The 23,269-nt window shown below is 33.7% G+C and overlaps 2 protein-coding genes and 1 long non-coding RNA gene across 3 annotated transcripts in view; all 3 read right to left on the bottom strand.

Annotated features, from left to right (window-relative positions):
• Window positions 1–23,269, bottom strand: part of LOC125676663 (uncharacterized) — a 51,391-nt gene that overhangs the window by 10,579 nt on the left and 17,543 nt on the right. The window lies entirely within an intron of this gene.
• Window positions 1,738–6,119, bottom strand: LOC125674640 (cell death abnormality protein 1-like). The gene is made up of 5 exons (XM_056160261.1): window positions 5,139–6,119; window positions 4,713–4,768; window positions 4,381–4,512; window positions 3,852–4,016; window positions 1,738–2,392 (listed from the first exon to the last, which is right to left on the bottom strand). The coding sequence occupies exons 1-5, from the start codon at window positions 5,231–5,233 to the stop codon at window positions 2,190–2,192; spliced, it is 651 nt and encodes a 216-aa protein (XP_056016236.1). The 5' UTR covers window positions 5,234–6,119; the 3' UTR covers window positions 1,738–2,189.
• Window positions 15,356–15,845, bottom strand: LOC125674667 (uncharacterized). Its single transcript, XR_008801829.1, has 3 exons — window positions 15,834–15,845; window positions 15,593–15,702; window positions 15,356–15,432 (listed from the first exon to the last, which is right to left on the bottom strand). It is a non-coding gene; the product is annotated as an uncharacterized LOC125674667 (long non-coding RNA).

Genomic DNA, 23,269 nt, shown 5'->3' with positions numbered 1-23,269 from the left:
TACCGACCGATCTTCAATGCCATCTTTCTATTTCGGAGTAACACATCTAAGCAAAATTGTTTAGAAGATGCATATCAAAGAAATCTGTTGCGACTTATTAATGTTTTTCGAACAAATTGTCTTTTTTATATCGAATAAGGCAAAACAAATTAATCCGTATCAATATATAGCGCATTGCTCTTGCCGTATGAGCACGGTGTTAATTTACGAGGTATTGTATTTTTGTTACCTTTCTGCATCTCTGGAATCGTAGATAGAACAGGTGAAGTGTCTCTTGAATGAAGTCTTCCGTGGACATCAGCAATAATACGGAAATGTTACGGGTCAGCCTGGACTTTGGAGCAGGCGTTGTTACCACTTCCGTGACAATATCTTCCAAAATTGCTTTAACACGTCATTGTATCCTTAATTTCTATTTACTTTTAAATGAATGTTTGTTTTATTTCGTTAGTTGTAAAGCATACTGATTTACTTGTTACAAAGAAGTAGGTACACATTAGTACATGTCTGACAGAGAAAAAATTGTATTAACTTCACAAAAGTCAACCATATACAATGTAACCTGACGTACAATCTGAAACTTAAACAAGTAAATCTTTTTACGAGAATCATTGAGGAACATTCTGGGTTGTCTCTAAGTTCGATATATTCATATAATTACACTTTCTTACAAATTTTGGGGTATCCTTTGGCATGATTACCCTAATCTGTAGGATAACTGACATCCCTTTCCCAAGAAGAGGAAGGGACATTACTGTGTACAATCTATCCAGAAATACCCAATCTCACAGGCTACAATTCAAAGGAAGAAAGAAATTTCACTTTTTACCTCAAACAATTCCGACAAACTTGTAGTTTGAATTGACATGTCTCGGGATTTCAACCACCATACGTTTTTTTTTTTTGGTACTTTTATATAATATCAAATTCCAAATATCATCGTACATGGACTGATGAAGCCTTTTTGATCTCCACACACATACGTATACAATATTGCTATTTCATTTGTAATCACTACCACAGCAACATTGGAAAGATCTGCAAACATAGACATTATCATACAAAGAAAATAAAGATAATTCGCGTTATGATATTAGGTGATGTTTGATTGGTGCTTTTAGAAACAAATTAATGATGGAGTTCTATAAAGTGAGAATTACGGAAAATATGCCGCACGTATGTCACAGAGAAGGTAGTAATAAATCCCTGTTTACTAGTATCGTAAATCAACGGAGACTACAGTCATTGATACATTAGTTACCAGAAAATCTTTCACTTGTCCTCCTAGATTTCTTGTTCTCCTAATGCGATTTCTTGGTGATGTGCTGTTTTGGTGCTAACCATCCATGTGACGAGTATTAATATTTTGTCACGCAATTTGTAAAACACCTTCACGCTAACGTTTTGTAAAGACATACTGGCGTATTGTTCATTTTTCTCAAACCACTTTCATCTTCTAATTCATTGTTCACTTTTGTTCTCGAACTATCTATTACGACTTTATCAAGATCTACGTTCTCAGTTTCACTACCAAAGATTGATTAAATAAACACGTCTAGATTCCGAGAACTAATAGGGTTACGTGTTACATCGAAACATTAAAGTTAATATGAAAATGACCTAAAATAAATTCACCTGAACAAAAGTCATTAAGATATTTCAAGTCAAACATTAAAACGGAGCACAAAGCGGAATTCCATTTTAAAACTGAAAACAATCACGTCTGCTTTATAAATCTTTTTATCGACATTGAACTCTATCTTCTTTTATTATAGATAACTAGCGGTAAAAAGAAATTTCAAAATATATATCTTTATTTCATGAATAATTTGGTTTGAGTCAATACAAAATGATCTGCAGAACGATGTGACCTGTTCACGACCAAATATATAAGAATATGAAGTCTACTTCAGAATGCTATAATAAAAATATAGCATATTTGCAAAATCGGCGTTGTGGATATTGAACAAAAAACACCATCTTGAACATATACCATATGTTTTCCTGGCCTATATATATATCTATTTATATTCATAATTTGATTATTTAGATTGAAAAACAACCACCAAGTCAGTGTTTACATATAAAACTATGAAAAGTCTATCAATTACAAAGCATAGATTAATACAAATGCAAGCATTACATAACCTGTCCCGATACAGTGCACCTTATAACAGATTACCCGTTTTTCATACTGCAGAGTTTTCATCTGAATCTTCTGAAGGTTTCCCACGATTATTTGTTTCTACACGAATGCGATGAGATACCCAGATGTACATGACTGTTAAGATAACAAACAGTAGTCCCAGTGTTGTAATACTGATAACCATACCTACTTTCTTCTCGTTCAACGTTTTCCTCATTGATGCAGCGTCACTTTGAATTGACGTTTCTAAAATATTTATGTCATCATAATTATAATGCAAACCTGTAGATACACGGTGTATTGTTTTATATTTACTAGTGGTTTTAATTTTTCTTGTGAAGGGAGAAATGAAGATACGAAAACGAAATATTTACTTATTCTGGTAATAAAAACAGAGAATTCAAGGTACTCTAAAAGTAATGTAAAACTCTTGAAATCATTATATATAAATTCCTATTGGTCTTTCATCATCAAGTCTTCCGAAAATCTGATGGACATATATAGGTACGAATTGTGTTCCCTTATTAGCCGAGCTATTTTTTTTTTCATTCTAAAATTTTATTCAAAAGCTTCTAGCATAGTAAGAAAAAAACTTTTGCTGTGACCTTCATCTCTCATTATGGATTTCTCAACGATTCTTCTATTCACAGGTTTCACTTGTGTTCATACGTTCATTCGATATATCCATATGAACTCGAAATATTATACCACAGACCTCTCCACATCTTCTTAATATTTGAATATCTTATTGGACATATATGTTAAGGGCAAACTGACAAATTAACTCTATGTAACATGGTATGACTTCAGCTTCTCCATCTTTCAACTTCTCATAATTATGTAGCAATATTCCATGAGTACCTGCGTATCAACGCTATATTTCTCAAATGATTCGATACAAGATAACATGTTCTGAGTAGGATCAGTTTTTAAATTGAGGCAAGCTATTGATAAGAAACTTTATATTAAAGTTCAGTAGTCTCCTTTGAAGTCAGCATTTTGCATATTCTTTGGTCTTTATATTGACCGTATTTACGAATGCAATCCATGTCGTTAGTCCGTATGTTGTTTGGCATGTTTTATACCCATTGTTAGCCCGTTCTTTCCATTTTGATTTTGACTATGAATTATTCCGTTTATATGATCGCGATAGAGGTCTCGAAGCGGGTGACACCAATTAACATGGGATGTCTACCTCCTTCTAAGCACCTGACCCCACGTCTGGTGTGTCCATGAGTTCGTATTTGCTTTACATGTACATGTAATTTCGTATTCTTTCTGGGATTTATTACGATTCGTTATATTCATTTTCATTTTCATTCGGTGCGGGGATGTAGAAATGCTTTGATCAATCTCAAAACTCGAAAATGAGGAACACAAAATTAAATTTTTGGGAAACACGTATCCCTGGACATACCAGAGGTAGGATCAGGTGCCTAGGAGGAGTAATCATCCTCTGCTAACCGATCACACCCGCATTGAGTCCTACATCTTGATAAGATAAAGTAGCGATCCATACAATGCGTAATCAAAATGAGTGTAAAGAACGGCCCATCAATTGGTATGAAACACGTCAGACAGTATTGTCCTTGTCAGCATGGTGTAAATTTTTTTTTGCAGTAATTCATTTTGATTACTAAGCTGAGGCAAAGTATGTTGTATGCCTATCTGTGTAAAGGAGGAATTGTGGTTTTGTTTTCTTTACCTTTAGTCATGTCTGGAGTGGTAGTTAGAACGGATGAAGTATCTCGTGAAGGAAAACTTCTGTTAACATCAGCATCATGGCTTAGTGATACGGAGATATCATGGGTCATCCTGGACTTTGGAGCAGGTGTTGTTACCACTTCCATGATAATACCTTCTAAATTTCCTGTAACACATCATTTCATACTTTGTTCTTATTTACTTCCAAATGAATATTTGTTTTTATTTTGTAACTTGTAAAGCATATTTGTTTCCTTGTTAAGTACGTGTATCATAGAGAACCTTCGAATTGATAAAACTTCACACCCTGACATCCATTTAGGGGATCACAGTTCTTCTGTTCACAAAAACATTCATTCTGGCATCCTACATCAAATACTGGATACCGGCATTTCACGTCACACAGGTCATCTACAATGCCTGGTCCATAATCTGTATACACTCATTTTTTCCCTAGATAATCATTGTGCAAGATTTCTAGGTCTCCCTAAGTTCAATTCTTAATCATTTCTGTAACTAAACTTTCTTACCATCTTTTGGGCATCCAGTTTCACGATTACACTGAGCTTGAGAGCAGTTGCATAGTAACTGGCATTCCTTTCCAAAGGCGGGGAAGGGACATGGATCTGCACAATTTATCCCATAATACCCAACCTCACAGGCTACAATTTCAGATGGAAAGAAATTTTAGAAATCCTCACAAAGATTTTTGTATACAGTTATATATTTGGATTTTTAAACTATCATTGTATTTTTATCATCAAAAGTAATTCAAAATATCATTGTATGTACTGATATTTTTTTTTCTAAAATAGTATACATGTAGATAGTGCTATTTTAATTTGTATATCAATGTACATACGGAGACATTTTTCAATAACTCTGTCCCATCTGTAACCACTGCAACATTTGAAAAGTCTGCAAACATAGATAAAGTGGATATGATGGTATGATATAGAGCCGTAGAGTCCTCTTCACGCTTAAGAATGTCTTGGCAATAGAACATTTACATACAATCATGTATTACTGATGTAAATAGTCCCAATCATCATATATACTCCTTTACTTTATAAACATGTTTAATATTGTAATAAAAATGTTTATTCGAGACCATTTATGATTATGTAAAGGTCATGTCTTACCTAATAGAACATTACATACAAACATATATTACAGGTGTAAATAATCCAGATCAAAATATATACTCCTTTACTTTTGTCACAATTTTTTTTAATATTCTATAATGTTGATGATTATTTCAGACAGTCATGTAAATGTCATTTCTTACCCACCACACGCCAAACCATATCCACCAACCACTTGCAGGGAAAACACAATGAACAAAGACACCATCAGTCTCCCTCCAATCCAATTCATTACCATTCTCGGTTATGAGTTTCTGATGATCAACGTTAATGTTGTAATTTAACTCTTCACGTTTGCGACACAAGGAAACGGAAATACATAAATTCCTAATGTTGCTGGTACCTTTATGTTTCCCTAATTCACAATGATGTATATGCTAATTACAATGTTCAAGATATCTAATACATGCCTGTTTAGTTTTTAGATGGTAATTGCTAGTTAATGATAAAGCATCAGGATTTAGGTGTCCAAATGAAATAGAACACTTATCTTCCTGCACATTGAAATGACAAACCTCTTCATGATCAATAACTTTTGATACAACTGAAATGAATAAATAACGAAATACATGTAAACATCTAGGTTCTATTCTATGGGTCAATATTGGATAATTTACATAATCAGCTAAGCAGAATGATATTAAAAGTATCCCATATACAAAATTATAAATACAAAGGCTAGTGCGTATAAATTTTTGACATTTTCCGCAACTTTCACATATACATTTGATAATAATGAAAATAATATTTATCTATATTGCACTTTATATGATTATGAACAATCACTCTAAAGCGTTGTACACAATAAAGTTATATGGCATGTTATAATTGTAATAAAGTAAATTTTGATGGCTATATGACAAATAGTGTTAAAACTATATGATCAAAACATCAATAATCAATTTAAATTAAAATGATTAAAATTGATTCTGACTCTGCTTGTAGAAAAGGTCCACAGCATATCGATAAACGATTCAAATTACAAAGGCCTGTTCTCATATGTGGTGGTTCCAACATCTTAGTCTAATTGAATATTTTGATCTTAGGGAACGTTTAGGCTGGTATACCGTACGCACATCTTCCAAGTATTGAGGTGCCATCTTATGAATGAAATGCGAAGATAACGAACAGTGATCAATATCATAACTCCTATAAGCAATACAAAATAGCTAGTCGGGCAAACACGGACCCCTGGATATACCAGAGAGATGTGAACAGGTGCCTAGGAGGAGTAAAAATATTAAGAACCACTAGTTATAATATTCCGAGTATTCTATGTAATTTGCGTGCATAGTTCAAATCGAAGTGGAATGAATTGCTCAACGTTGATAACGGTGACAATTACTTTGTGCTAGCATCAAATCGCAGTAATTGAAGTGAAATTAGCGTAAATCACCACATTTATTTTCCACTTAATAAATACAAGAAGTTTATTCGTGAGTTCAATAGTACATTCATTTTATTTCAGTGTGGAAACAACAGGGAACTTTCCGAATCTTTCACTTCTAAATTGAATTAAATAACTACAATAGATAATTTTGTGCGTGTGTTTTGGAGAACATTTGTAATGAAGAAATTCGAAAAATCTAACCAGAGCAATTAAAGTTTTCCCTAGTTATTGTTTTACAGAAGAGATCCGCATCCTCCATCTGACAATAAACTAATTGCGGATTGAGAAATTTATCATGGCCTGGAATTCTACAACATGTTTGCTGAATATATAGATTAAACAATTTTGCTGTCTCATCAGGGAATTCGATGTATAACTGTAAAATACTTTTACATAATACTTAGTTCATTGATATTCAATCAGACATGTAAATAATATTTTACAGTACTCATTGTGTAGAGTTAATCACGCTAATTTTCCATAAGCACTAATTTTTGCCATTATTTGTGCACAAAGTCGAACACCTTAAATCTTAGTTGAAATTGTACATTTAAAGAATAAAGATATGAATTTCTGGAAAACTAAAATATATTCTGTTCATCAATGAAAATGATGCTTGTATGGAAAAACTTAGTAGAAACGTATATCGATCGTTTACCGACAGTTTGGTTTTACTATAAAGTCAATAATGAGTCAATATTAACATAAAATTCTCTCTACGAGTTAAATTGACAAAAGTATACATTTAGAATTGACAATATTTCTTTCTTTTTTAACCCGATCTTCAGTTTTTCCACAAGTACACAGAGGACTATCGATGATGTTACAATGTAATAAATGTTTGTTTAAAATGCATCGAAGTCTTTTATGATCAGTTACAATAGTTGCTACACAAGATCTTTATTAATATAAATTTACATTTAGGTAAATGCAATTAAGAAATTTTTGTGTTGTAATTTTAGCACGAAATATATCTTTATTATGGTTTGGCTTAAAATCTGGTCAACCTTAAACATTTTTTATGCTGTTTTTGTTTGCCTAATTTGAAGGAGAACCCAAACTGTGCCTAAATAAAGACATTATCTCGATGCTTGTGAAGTTCATCCTTTAACTAATTTACTGCAATAAGCTGAAATGCTTCTAGCTAATTTTGCATATTCGTGTTAAGTTTTGTATCCTCCCTATACTCTATTGGTTGAATATTGTTTAAGGGGGTTACTCTATATCCCATAATGGCTGACTTTGTTTTAAAACATGAATGAAAATATAGATATCAGCAATATTTGTATATTCGATTCAAAATGAATGACCTAGCCGAGTAGCTAAGTAGGCTAGCATGTCAACTGCTGAACTGTGGAACACGGGTTAGAATCTAGCAGGGGTTTTAAAGTTTATTTAAGGTTTGTTTCAACTAATACTGTATCTTTGATTAATAAAGTAAATTTGAAAGTTTTTACTTTCAAAATATTGTACATATCCTCCACTTTCCATCCATATCAAATTTCTCTGGTGCAGCATACCTCCTTAATGTTCCACTCGAGATTGTTTCACTCATATGGAGACGTCACCATGGCTGGTGGACGACTGATAAACTTATATCTATGCTCGGCGCTTACATCCTTTGAGAAGGGGGGATCTTTGTCACTCCACAGTTGCTGTGACACGAGGCTTCGGTTTTTTGCGGTCTCATCTGAAGGACTGTCCTAGTAACCTCTTACGAGAAGCAAGGGCTACTGAGGTTATATTCTAACACGGATCTCCAGGGGACCGTATACTCTGATCGAGTCTATTTTAGATAGCTTTTTGACAACTCAAAACTTTTATTAGTTGAGAATTCGTGATAAGAAAATATATTTTATGAACATATGGAAACTGCATTTTAAAACTACATGTACATGCTTCTTCCTTTGGATTTCATCATCTATCTATTCACTCTTATACCCTGTTTTACCATTATTGAATTATTACTACTCAATCAATTGCCATTAATGATTCCTCATTCAGATGATTACTATCTTTGTACTGTTTTAAGTTCACCCGAGTTAAACTTTTTGCAACCCACGCTATCGTTTTTCAGTACTTTCATTACGTTGATCACATAAAAGATCCACCATTATCTGGCTAAAATTGTTGTATTTCTTCCATTAAATGAAACTTATCTAAAAGGACCCATGGTATCTTAAGTCTTAAAAGTCAACTCTGAAAGTAAAGGTATATTTTTTTTAGCTATCTACATAGAAATTATCATACAGAGAAAATGAAGGTATTTTGGGTTATAAGATTAGGTGATGTTGCATAGTGCTTTTTGAAACCAGGTAATCACGGAGTTCTATCAAGTGAGAATTACGGATAATATGCCGCATTTCTGTCACCGAGAAGGTTCGGATGAAAGGCGAAGATAACGAACAGTGATCAAACTCATAACTCCTATAAGCAATACAAAATAGATAGTTGGGCAAACATGGACCCCCGGACATACCAGAGGTGGGATCAGGCGCCCTGGAGGAGTAAGCGTCCCCTGTCGACCGGTCACGTCCGATAAATCCCAGTTTACTATCATCGTATGGAGCCATAGTCATTTATACATGTAGTTACCAGAAATCTTTCACTGGTTCTCCTAGATTTCTTGTTCTCGTAATGTAATTTCTTGGTAATGTACTGTTGTGGTGCAAACCATCCATGTGACGAATATTAATACTTTGTGGCACAATTTGTAAAACATCATCCCGCTAGCCTTATGTAAAGACATACTGGCTTGTTAATTATTTTTCTCAAACCACTCACATCTTCTAGTTCATCATTCACTTTTGTTCTCCAATTCACTTTCTAGGATTTGGGTATCCATTACAAATTGACAGTGATTTAAGTTCCTGGTCAGTTTAACTACCAACGATTGAATAAATAAACACTACTAGATTCTAGATCACGACCAAATACTTGTGTATAAGACATTGTTGTTTACTTCATAATGCTATAATAAAGATATAACATCATATTTGCATTGTGGGCGGTGTGGATCTTGAACAGATAACACCATAGGTTCATTGTTTTACATTACCATGAAACAAATCAGACAGGTTTCCTTTACCTATAAATGTAATATATATTCCGTAGTTTGATTATTTCAAAGTGAAATACAACCAGCAAGTCACAGTTTACATATAACATTCTACATAATGAAGTATGAAAAGTCTATCAATTACGAGACATAGGTAAATGGAAATACAAGCCTTACACACCATGTCCTGATACAGTGCATTTTATAACACATTACCCGGTTTTTTATACTGCAGAGTTCTCATCCAAATCTTCTGTTGTTTTCCTACGATTAATTGTTTCTACACGAAGTCGATGAGATACCCAGATGTATATGACTGTTAAGATAAGAAACAGTAGTCCTAGCGTCGTAATGCTGATAACCATATCTCTTTCTTTCCCGTTCAACGTTTTCCACAATGATGCAGCGTCACTTTGAATTGACGTCTCTAAAACATTTATGTCATCATGATTATAATGCAAACTTGTAAATACATGGTGTATTGTTTTATTTTCACTACTGGTTTTAATTTTGCATGCAAAGTTAAAAATGAAGATAAGAAAACGAAATATTAACTTAATCTGGTAATTAAAACAGAGAATTTATATAAAACTGAAGCGAGTGTAAAACTCTTGAAATTCTTTTACGTAAATTCATAATTGTCTTTATCATGAAGTATTTCGACAATTTGTTGGACATTTCATGGATACAAATTGTGCTCCCTTACTAGGCGAGCTTTTCTTATATTCTGAAAGAGGCAGACTTTATTCAAAAGCTTCTAGCATCAAACAAAACATTTGTATTTGCTGACACCATCCGTTTGTCCACTCCCTCAGCTGACGTGTCCAGGTATTGATTTAAATACTTCCGTTCAGTCCGTGAAGTCAGAGTGAGGGGACGCATTAGATCGGTGTTTCCGATTTTCGGCAGTTGGAATTCTCCCCAGTTTGTTATATATTTTAAGACCAATTTCAAAGTATTTATATTTCATTTCATGTATTTTGTTTTTTGAAATGTGTATACAGTGGAGCCTCGGTAATCCGGACGCCATTAATCCGGACGCTTCACCTTCCGGACGATTTTTCTAGGGAACGGAATTTTTATACATTGTTTTGTATCATTAATCCGGAAATTCGCGTTCCGGATCCGGACGATCACTTTTTACTACAAAACGTTATAATGCATTGAAAATTGTACCGTTAATCCGGACGGTAATTTTGTGTAGGGAAGGTCTGTGTCGGACAATTTTAGCAAAGTGTAAATTATAAAGAAAACAAGACAAACTGTCTAATTGAAGCGATTACCTGTACCCTGTCAACACCTCTCCCCAATTAGGTGGTGTGTGATGATAAGTCCGTTAGATAGCACGTGCCGATCGAGACATTGTATTGCCAATTTTCGCACATAAGATCTTTATTGCGTGTAGTGTTGAATTTTGTAAATAAATCTGTAGCATATTATTTTATAGTCTTGATCAATACCCTAATAGTATTAATAAATTAAACATCATGCCGTAATGATAATTTTTTTTAACTGCTACACGTATCAGTTGTACTGATTCGTAAATTCATATCGGTTTATTCAAATCTAAAGAGTGTAGATTATACTTCTAGATTCTGGATTTTATTATGTTGATTGGCGTGAAATATACATGTATGTTCATGCACATGTATATATAGTATGATTTTTTAACGTTTAGAATGTCGCTCATGTAGAATGTACTTGTGTACGATTGATTCTTCTTACGATGTTGTAGAGCTTTATTGCTTTCGAAATTTTAAACTCTGCGTAGAAGTGAGAAAATTACCATTTTAAGGAAAATGACAATTAAATTCTGTATGTACCTGTAATGTTAATTTCACCCGAGTTTTGTTCCGTTATTATCGCATCATGAAAATAATAGGTGCGCGTGACTAGATCAAAGCAGTAGTAGGTCTTGATATTACGATCTTAAATGATTTTGTTCTCCTGATATTGTCTTGGATAATTATAGAATAAGAAATATAAAGTCTGGCAGATTGAATTTTGGTTAAAGAATGTTGTCAACTGACATGATAATCACGAAATTCTTATATCAAGTTTGGACGATGAAGATTGTTTTAACAGACCGCCGAACCCGTGAATCGTGACAGATGGAAATTACCGGCCTCTTTAAAAAGTAAAAGTGTGATGAAATGTTTGAAATGTAAATGATTGTTAGTTACTAATGATTTAATTATTTATAGTTACATAAAGTGCTTCATTATTTGTTTTAGTGCATACGGTACACAGTTTTGTATATTTTTTTAGGGTCATATGTATGTACAATGTAATAACAGGCAAATACACTGAACACGTACATTAAATTTTAGTGCTTTGAAATACATGTAAATGTTAACATTATCATAATTTATTTACTAATGCAAATGGTTAAATCCAATGATAGAATGTGTTTAATTCACTATGCATCAATAAAGTAGGCACATATTGGCTACTTATGAAAAGCTAGAAAATATGCGATTCAATTATCCGGACGCTTCATTTATCCGGACGATTTTGCTGGGAACCAAAGCGTCCGGATTAACGAGGCTCCACTGTATTATAACAATATACAAGTACGCATATTTTTTCAAACGTTCTGTGAACTTGCGCTATTTTGTTATGTTGAAAGTCATATCTTGGTTATTATTTTTTCACTCTTATGTCAATAATCATAGGGATGAAGGTTTCTCTTAAACACTACAAACGGGATGAGACTAAGTACAGAGACCAATTCATCTGTCGATATCCACGAGTCGCAAAGTATGGTAGTCAGTTGGAGTCAGAAATAGCGGTGTTCACCGCGTCGTGTGTTTATGTGGTGTCACTGAGTTCCATTTTGTAAAATTGATATCGGCAGGATCAAGAACAGAAATCATCTGATGAACACGTTTGAATTGATTATCAAAATAAGTGATTCTATTTAAGAAAAGTATAGTGAATATACATGTATTTGTGTAAAATATATTCAAAACCGGTTCCAAAACTAGAAAGTATTAGCGTATGGGCTTAAATCATTCTGAAGGATTGAAACAATTTTGAGTTGAGGTTTATTATTTTTCGACAGTATTTCATTTTTTTCTTTATGTCTATTATATATTTCTTTCTTGTAATTAAATGTTTTGTTTATAGAGCGTGGACTTGTCTTATTTGAGCAATCCTTGCGATGCAGAACTTTTTGAGTATTGGTAATTACAGTACCATACTTCATGGTATCAATGTATCTTTATCTCAAATATATATCCTATCATCAGCTACTCAGAAAGCCGATTTAAGGAGTTGGAAGCGATTGCGAGAATTTTGCCGTTCATGGAGTTTAGTTTTTGAATTACCCTGTTCACTATCCCTCTATGCAATTTCGTTGGACATTTACATAGTACAAATTCTTGCCTATCAACCATAGCTTCTCATGTCTCTGCAATCAGCTATGTTCACAAAATTTGTAATCTCCCAGATCCCACTCAACATTTTATTGTACGAAAATTAATTAAAGGTGCTCAAAACTTAAATAAATCTCCAGATAACGGAATGACAATCGCAAAGCCAATTCTGCTACAAATTCTGTCAGCCTTACCTCATTCCGCAGCAGACAGCAACAACATCATATTGCTTCGTGCAGTTTTCCTGTTGGCTTTCCTTGGATTTTTTTTAGATTAGGAAAACTAGTATCACAAGACAATGCCCATGTTTCAAAGGTTATTCAGAGAACTGATGTATCATTTATTAAAAGTCAAGGTGTTCAGATTGTCCTCAGACATTTAAAAAATATGAAGAACAATCAACCAATAACTATATCTCTAACACCAAGCAGAGACCCATCTATATGTCCTGTTCAAGCTTTGCAAGTTTATATCTTCAAGTTTTGTCACAACAATGGCCCTTTATTTTCCTTTCAATCTGACTCACCAGTTCCACATTCTTTCATTGTAACTCAGCTAACGTCAGCACTCGAATTTTGTGGCCTGAATACAAATTTTATAAAGGTCATAGCTTCAGAATTGGAGCTGCAACAGAAGCTGCAAAAATGGGTCTTTCGGAAAATTACATTCAAAAGTTGGGTCGATGGCATTCTAGTGTAATTAAACGTTATATAAGGATAAATTCTTTCACCCTGTAAACCCGATTTAAACTTATTACAATTATGGTGTTCATTAGCTCATGTAGTCAGATTATAGCTTTTGTCTGCTGTTTCTACAGATTGTATGCAATTTAAAATTTATTGATGAACAGAAATTTGTAAACAGGCCAGAATTTGTCTGCTGTTTGTATTTTAGAGTACATTTGCTTTTGTAATGAATTTTTGTAGACCTGTACACTCACACACTGTAACAGGCAAGAATTTGTCTGCTGTTACCCAGTTTTTGCGCACTTATTAATTTGTTTTCAATACTATTAATATCTGCCTGCTAGAAAGGAACAGGTCAGAATTTGTCTGCTGTTCCAGTGGGTAAAATGACAATTGTATGTAAATAATTTTTATGAATGTCTAAAACAAGCATTAGCTTGTTGTCATTAGTATTGTACAGTCAATCTTTATATATGAGATGGTTCCACCCCAACCCCACCCCTGGAAATAGTAGTTATGTATACAGTTTCAATCATGACAATGATCTGTCATATGTATTGATTATCTACAATTTTGCATTTATTCCTTACCGAAGTATACCTCTGTTTTCTAATACTTAGATGCTATAATTTGTTTTACCATTTCTGTATATACGTGTTTCGTCGTTAATCAGAAAACAATCACATTGTTAATATCTGATTATAGAGAGTCTCATTACAAAATGAGTCTCAACTACTCTGTAGAATTTTTTTTTCTGGCAATTCGTGAGTGGGGCAGCAACACACATACTTTAATCAGCACGTATGTTTGCTTGTGGTTCTTATGTGCACCACCCTTTTTGCTATAATCTTTATAATTATGATTGGTAAGATTTTGTTTTTAGTTAATGTAGTTAGTTTTCTTGAATTGTATTGGCTGGGATATCTTATGTATGACTAGTCATTGTGTCTCTCATTGAATCTAGTCAGATTTTCCCTTGTTTGCTTGCCTGTATATCCCAGCCATTTATTATTTTTAGATTTTGTTTTACATGTTGTCTTTTTACGTTATTTATTTGATAAAATTACATTTTCACTCATATAACGTTGTTCCTCTTATTTTATGATATATGAGATCCAGCAAGAAACTACTTGCGAATTGCCTGTTTTGACATGAGTTGCACTTAGCAAAATTTATGGATATAAATATATTTCTCATCGATTCTTCTCTTCACAATTCGATATACCTTGCATCCATGTGAACAGTTTTTTCACATGGGATGTCTGCCTCCTCCTAAGCACCTGACCCTATTTCTGGTGTGTCCGGGGATTTGTGTTTGCTCTACATTTAATTCCGTATTCATTATGGGATTTATTACACTGATCATGATTTGTTATATTCTTTTCATTCAGTGTGGGGATGTAGAAATACTTTGATCAATCTCAAAACTTTTATGAAGAACACAAAATTGAAAGATGGAAAACACGGTCCTCTGGACATACCAGAGGTGGGATCAGGTACCTAGGAGGAGTAAGCATCCCCTATCGACCGGTCACACCCGCCGTGACCCCTATATCTTGATCAGGTAAAATAGCAATCCGTAGTCAAAATGAGTGTGTAAAGTGCCGCCCATCAATTGGTATGAAACACGTCAGACAGCATTGTACTTGTCAACATGGTGTAAAATTTCTTTCCATTAATTCGTTTTGAATATTAAGCTGAAGCAAAGTATGTTGTATATCTATTTATGTGAAGTAGGCATTGCGCTTTTGTTTTCTTTACCTTTAGACATGTCTAGAGTGGTAGATAGAACGGATGAAGTGTCTCGTAAAGAAAAACCTCTGCTAACATCAGCATCATGCCGTAGTGATACGATGATATTATGGGTCATCCTGGACGTTGGAGCAGGTGTTGTTACCACTTCCATGAAATTACCTTCTGACCTTCCTGTAACACATCATTTCATACACTTTGTTCTTATTTACTTCCGAATCAATATTTGTATATATTCTGTAACTTGTGAAGTACATCTATTTCCTTGTTAAGTGTATGTATCATAGAGAGAAAATTTGTTTTCATAAAACTTCCCACCTTGGCATCCACTTACAGGATCACACTTCTCCTGTTCACACAAACATTCATCCTGACATTCCGTACCAAAACTTGGATACGGACATTTCACGTCACAAAAGTCACCAAGATAGCCTGGTCCACAATCTGAAATGTAAACAATCAACATTTTTCAACATAATCATTTTGCAAGATTTCTAGATGTCCCAAAGTTCAATTCTTAATCATATACTATAATCTATCATATACTATAATATGCTATTATTAAACTTCCTTACCACCTTTTGGGCATCCTTTTTCATAATTACACTGATCTTCAGGGCAGTTGCAGGATAGCTGGCATTCCTCCCCAAAGGAGGGAAAGACGCATTGCCGTGCACAATCTAACCCAAAATACCCTATCTCACAAGCTACAATTTCAGAGGGAAAGAAATGAAACAATTCCAATAAAAACTTTTGTTTCTATTTATATGTTTGGGTTTTCATATTATTTATTTACCCTAAAAAATCAAAATACCAACATATAAGTATTGATAATTTCTTTTAGATAGTATAGATGCTGATATTTTCATTTACAAATTCATGTACATACGGATACATTTTTCAGTATTTCTATCCCATTTGTAACCACTGCAACAATTGAAACGTCTGCAAACATAGATAAAATAGATGTGATGATATGATATATATATAGTCGTAGAATCCTTAGCAATAGAACATTTACATATGTTTAATAGTGTAAAATGTCTCCATCATCATATGCACCCCTTTACTTTATTCGCATATCGTTTAGGGTTTTATAATATAATTGTTACTGACGACCATTGTGCAAACATCATTTCTTACCCATCACACAGCAAACCATTCCCACCGACCAGTTCCGGTGAATATGTAATGAACACTGACACCAACAGTCTCCCCGCGATGCCAACCATCACCATTTTCAGCTATTAAAGCTGTGATTTCTTTCTCACATTTGCGACACAAGGAAACAGAAACTATTTTGCATAACATTTAAATGTTGGTTGTTCCTTCCGTGGCACATATTTTCAATACAAAATTAAAAATATCTATTTAAATGCCTGTTCAGTTTTAAGAGGACAATAGCTAGTTTACGGATAAATCATCAAGTGTTAAGGGTACAGATGAGATAGCCCGCCTCTTTCTCTAAACGTTTAATGAAAAAAATCTAAATATGAAATATAATTTTATATAACTGAAATGAATAAACAGAACAATTCAATTTTTCTATTGTGAGAGTATATATATTGGATAATTTGAATAATCAGTGAATCAGAATTATTCTATAATCATCCCCAATTCAAATTTATAAATGAAAAGGCCAGTACGTATACCAGTATATTTACATATTTACATCTATCATATACAACATATCAACACATACATACTGTTATAACATAAAGGGAAGATAAATGTATTTCACAATAAAACACAGTGTGCGTCACAAATGTAGATACCTTTTCTGTGTTAGAAATACTTGGTAGTTCTATAAGGATTTCCATGGTACCAAAATATCATATAAGATAAGATAATTATAAATTTTGATCTTTCCGATCGTATGCAAAGATGAGGACAACAATTAGTTCTTAATCTTATAAACCAATATAAATTTAGTGCTCGATAAGAACGGTTCCTCGGAAACACCAGAGGTAGAATCATGTGCCTCTGAGGAGTAGTAAGCATCATCGGATTATTCTTAACAACGACTATGAGTCAGTATGTCATCAATGTTATGTTCCTTCCTTACTTTCACCTGATCATTAATGTGAGGTGAATATCCCATAAACCAACCAATAACGTACCCAATGTCTTCTAAATATTAAAAAACGCTGGACCAATTAATCTTCAGTTTGGTTCTTTATTTTACAGCACTAAATTTAAACAAGATTGTTTATAACATGTAAATAGAAGAAATATTTGCGACGGACTGTCTTTTCTCGAGCAACATAATGTTTTTATATAAAACAAGGCAGATTAACTTAATCCGCATCATCGTAGACGGTATTACCCTTGCGCAGTGTTAATGTACGACGTATTGTATTTTTGTTTGTTTTACCTTTCTGCATATCTGGATTCATAGATAAAACAGGTGAAGTGTCTTTTGAAGGAAATCTTCCGTTGACATCTGCATCATGTCGCATGGATACGGAACCGTTATGGACCACTCTGGATTGTGGAGCAGGTTTTGTTACCCCTTCCATGACAATATCTTCCAGAAATGTCTTAACACAGCATTGTATACTTTATCTCTATTTACTTTTAAATGAATGGGTTTGTTTTATTTGGAAGTTGGAAGTCATATCCATTAGCTTGTTACATATATAAAAGGTGAAGATAGCAAACTCAATCTCATAACTCCTATAAGCAATACCAAATAGAGAGTTGGGCAAACACGGACCCATGAATATACCAGAAGTGGAACCAGGTGCCTCAGGGGAGTAAGCATCCCCTGTTGACCAGTCACACCCACATTGAGCCCCATATCTTGATTAGGTAAACGGAGCTACCCGTAGTCAAAATTAGTGTACCAAGAACCGCCTAACAATCGGTATGAAACACGTCAGATATCATTTTACCCCATGATATGTTATATTGGCAGATTACATCGTTATAATGACCATATAATTTGCGAAATGCTGACTTTAAACGAGACTGTTCATACAATACGTAGGTTCAAATTAGTTCATGTATGATAGAGAAAAATTTGTATTAACTTCACTAGTCAAATACATAACCTGGCTTACAATCTAAAACGTAAATAAGTAACTGTTTTCGAGATAATCAGTGAGCATCATAGCAGGTTGTCTCTAAATTCGATATATTGATATGATTACACTTTCTTACAACTTTTGGGTCATCCCTTTCCATGTTTACCCTAATCGTTAGAGCAGTTGCAGGATAACTTGCATCCCTTCCCATAGGAGGGGAAAGGACATTACTGTGTACACTGTAACCCAAAACATGCAATATCACAGACTACATTTTAAGGAAAAAAAGAGATTTTACTTTTTACCTCAAACAATTCCGATAAAATTGTAGCATGTATTGACAGGTTTTTGGGTTTGAACTTTTTATGTATCATATCAAATTCAAAATATCATCGTGCATAGACTGATAATGTAGTTTTAATATCAACATACATACGTATTAAATATTGCTATCCCATTTGTAACCACTACCAGTGCAACATTTGAAAGATCTGCAAACGTAGATAAAATGGACGTGATACTATGATATATAGTCATAGAGTCCTATTGACAGTCAAGAATGTCTTAGTAATAGAACATTTAATTACATATATTGCTAAATATCATTAAATATAGTATCCATCCGTATATACAACCCTTTACTCATATATAATTTAATATTACATAATATAAATTATTAGCCAAGACCATTATACAAACTTCATTTCCTACCTACCACAAGGAAAATCATTCCCACCGACCAGCTGCAAGGAAAGCGTGATGAACTCTGACACCAACAGTCTCCCTCTTATCCAAATCATCACCATCTTCGGCTATCAATTTCTGATGACCAACGTTAATGCTGTAATCAAACTCCTTCTCACATATCCAATGCAAGGAACCGAAAACTTATTTTACATCAATTATAAAAGTTAAGTGTGCTTAAATAATTGTTCGCTCATTGATAATGATATATCATTATTACAACATTACACACACACACACATATATATATATATATATATATATATATATATATATATATATGTATATACACACTTATGTAGCTCTAAGAGAAAAATAGCAATCGTAGCTACTCGGCCATTTCCGCGAACGAAAACTAACCTCGTAAACAGATAGAAAGAATCCTTCTTAAATTGTTCGCCAGAAGTTACGGCGCATATGGTGCACAGGAATATGGAGGGCCAGCTAGAATTTGCTATGCAAAAATTAAGTATATTTATATAAGGCTTTTTTAAAACTGTTTGTAACTGTTCTTTACATGTACATTCGTTTGCCCAGTTCTGGATTATTGCCAGTTCCGAATCACTTTGTAATTATCATTAAAATATCTAATTAATGAAATGACTTTTACTTAGAAAGGTAAATCACGTTAAAAATGATTACTGAAGTATACAAAACTATTGTAATTTTTATCCAACCCAGGTTTATTACTTGTTACTCTTCTTTGATACGTTAGGGCTTCGACATCTTGGTCACTTACACGCTTAGGGAAAAATCGGGGCAAGGGGGGGGAGTTGTCTGTAGCTAAAAAATAACCAAGTGTTCTGCATAAAAAAATAAATGCATTTAATATATCTTTCAGCAAATGCGTCAATACATATTTCTTCAGTGAATGCATTATTGTGGTTGAGATGCCTTACCAAAGAGACAGCATCTGTTTGTCCATATTCCGGATCAGTCGTGTCAACTGCTGTCATAGGCGACTTGTTGAACTTAGTTTTAAACTTTGAGCAATATCTCAGTTTACATTAATTGCACTGTTCGATTTATAGAAGTAGTGTCAGATATAATACGCACACATTTTTTTCATAAACACAGTAAACTATTTTTTTTCTGATTACCAAAATGGATACCTCCCTTCCCCCGTAAATGCATTTTAAAATGAGAATATCGGAACAGTAAATATACTATGTATTGCATCTAGATTTACATCTTGAAATTGATATTTAAAAACTATAGGCCTACTGTAGTCAATTTAATTTTTAAGCATATCAATATACATGTATGGCTTTTTTCTTTCTTTCCAACTCCGCCAACTCCACAAGAAAATGCCGAAGGATTGTTATCCCGGGTAAATCTAACGTTAGATCATAACCACACCCAGAGAAAAATAATTATTTAAAAATAATAATTAAGAGAATTTTGAATGCCTCAGCTTTGGCTAAGTTAATGCCTAAATATGAAGCTTTGAATAGTGTTTAATATATATAACGTCAATAATGTAAAGATTAATTAAGTAGTGTTTGATTTGATTTTTATTTCTACAAAAACTAGGTATATATTAAGCGAAATAAACATACACACGTACTGATTTAAAGTTTCGGACCGGTTGAAAGTCGGAATGGGTCAGTAAAAGTTCGAATCGGCCTGCAGTTGTTTCAAACATTCCCGTGATTCGGAACTGGCAGTGTGATTCGTAACTGACTCATGAACACGGTTATGGAAAATACAAAGGCCGGTGATATATATAACGATTTTCAAATAATTCTTGTTATTTTTCATTTTAGTAACTTCTGATCTCACAAAACGATTAAAAACTACATTATCTTCGTGAATGGTACCGATAGCAATTGTTAATGAAAATTTGATCCGGAACTAGGCAAACTACTGTACCTTTCCAACTTTTCCGATACTGACTGTCTCTTGTGTACGCTCAGCTTTTCCACAGAAGAAATTAATTGGTTTAAAAGAGTGTTTCGCTTTAACTGCGAAGGTGGGGTTTCGGGGTTTCAGCCGATCTCTTACTCGATTTGTGGATCGGTGATTCAGAATTCATAGTACTAGTCAAAATATTTCTTTAAAATATCAGACACTTTATGAAGCAATTTTAAGCAAAATTCACATACTACATAGTCATGAAGCTAGTATATTAAAGTTCAGTGGCGGATCTATAGGGGGCAAGGGGTTACGAGGGTTGCAACCCCACCCCCTTTGGATTCGATAAAAAAAAAAAGGAGAGAGAGAGAGAGAGAGAGAGAGAGAGAGAGAGAGAGAGAGAGAGAGAATGACTATAGAGTTATTAAAATCCTAGGCGATGGAAATTGTTTATACAATTGTGCGTCAATATTTCTATCAGGTGATGATAATTTAAATTATCTTTGATATAGTTTATATCTGTAATATTTCATTTCACTTTTTTCTAAATCAATTACTATGAGTAAATCGGAATGCATTTTAAAACAGGATTCGTTTTAAAATCAAGAGTGACAGATCTACGTCTGATAATTATACAATAACATTAATCCAAATTGAATTTAAAAATACAAATTGATAGCATTCCTGTTAAGTTGTCGTTTAACTATGTTAATGTACGTTATAACAACTCTCTTTTCAGTGGCGGATTTAAGGTAAATCGTGGTATCTTGTTTAGACAATTGTACTAAACGATAAAAGAAGCAATAATGTCTCCCACTCCCGGAGAAACGAATGACAAAATATTTTTAATTTCTTGAATTACTTCAATGGGAGAACTTAATTTTTGTTTCAAAAACCCTTAAAATTTGCGTCATTTTACTAATTTCACCTTATTAAGAATGATAGAATATAGTAAAAATGACTTAAATAGGAGACTTATTTTAAGCCCTATAAAATCTGTAAAATCCAGGAGCTTCCGGGGGTCCGCACCAGAACTTCGCCCTTGAGAGAGAGAGAGAGAGAGAGAGAGAGAGAGAGAGAGAGAGAGAATGACTATAGAGTTATTAAAATCCTAGGCGATAGGAATTGTTTATGTAATTGTGCGTCAACATTTCTATCGGGTGATGATAATTCAAATTTTCTCTCATATCTACGTATGTAAGATACAGATATTCTATGAAAGAAAGGTTTGTAAGATATTTCTATCTTTCATATATCATTTATCATTTATCTTACATATCCCGTGACGTCATAATCAATAATTTGCGTCATTTTACTAATTTCACCTTATTAGGAATGATACAATATAGTAAAAATGACATAAATATGAGACTTATTTTAAGCCCTATAAAATCTGTAAAATCCAGGAGCTTCCGAGGGCTTCGCCCCTGGATCCCCGCTAGAACTTCGCCCTTAAGCCACTGGGGGCCCCAAGGCAGCCCCCAACCCCCTACCTCATAAAGTGGCGCCCCCCCGTGACAGGAATTTCTGGATCCGCCCCTGCATTTCCTCTTCAATCCCCCCCCCCAATTTGTAACAATTCTAGATCCGCGCCTAAAGTTAATACCATAATGGAATAAATTTTGAATGTTATCCCTTAAATCAAAAACTCCGCCTTTTTAGTATACATGACATAACATTAATTATTTTGCTCTTTTTCTCATGGCAACAAACATACATGGGAGCTGCTATGTTGTTGTTTTTTTGTTACGTCACGCGTTTTTAAGGAAATCACCGAATTCATCCGCCGTCTAAATCAGAGGTTTTTTTTAAATGGCCGAGCGTGTTAACGCGCCTGATATGACATCCACTTTTAAAAGTAAAGTTCAGCTATTTTCCTACAACTTGAGTCTTATGCACAAAATATTTGTCGTTACCGTATGGATTATTTTCCATGGAAATTTTTACGAAATTCATATGGCATGATTTACATGGCGCTATCAAACTTTCATCTGAACGATCGATAATTGTGTAGTGACATGAGTTATGTCCCGTAATTTATAACGTCATTTGCGACAACTTCCGATTGCTTGATAGTTAAAATTATCTTATTTCTTTTATTAAATGCTACATATCTAAAATGACCCAAAACGTCTTAGGTCAACTCGAAAAGTAACACTGCTTTCAAAAGCTATCTACATAGAAATTATCATAGAGCGAAAATAAAGGTAATTTGAGTTAAAAGATTAGGCGATGTTTGCATAAACTGAAAGACAACCAGCAAGCTACAATTTATATATTGAATTATACATAAATAAAGCATGAAAAGTCTTCAAATACAAAGCATAGGTAAATACAAATACAGTCATTACACACCATGTCCCGATACAGTGCACTTTATAACAAAT

Source organism: Ostrea edulis, chromosome 3, assembly GCF_947568905.1.
Source record: "Ostrea edulis chromosome 3, xbOstEdul1.1, whole genome shotgun sequence".
Classification (NCBI taxonomy): Eukaryota; Metazoa; Mollusca; class Bivalvia; order Ostreida; family Ostreidae; genus Ostrea; species Ostrea edulis.
This window is presented reverse-complemented; position numbering and strand designations above follow the sequence as displayed.

Excerpts from the sequence above, each read along its gene's own strand:
- LOC125674640 (XM_056160261.1), bottom strand. The coding sequence starts at position 5,233 with ATGGTAATGAATTGGATTGGAGGGAGACTGATGGTGTCTTTGTTCATT. Across the intron at positions 4,769-5,138 it reads TATGGTTTGGCGTGTGGTGG|ACTTTTCAAATGTTGCAGTG; the intron begins GTAAGAAATGAC and ends CTATGTTTGCAG. Across the intron at positions 4,513-4,712 it reads AGTTATTGAAAAATGTCTCC|CCTGTGAGGTTGGGTATTAT; the intron begins GTATGTACATTG and ends CTGAAATTGTAG.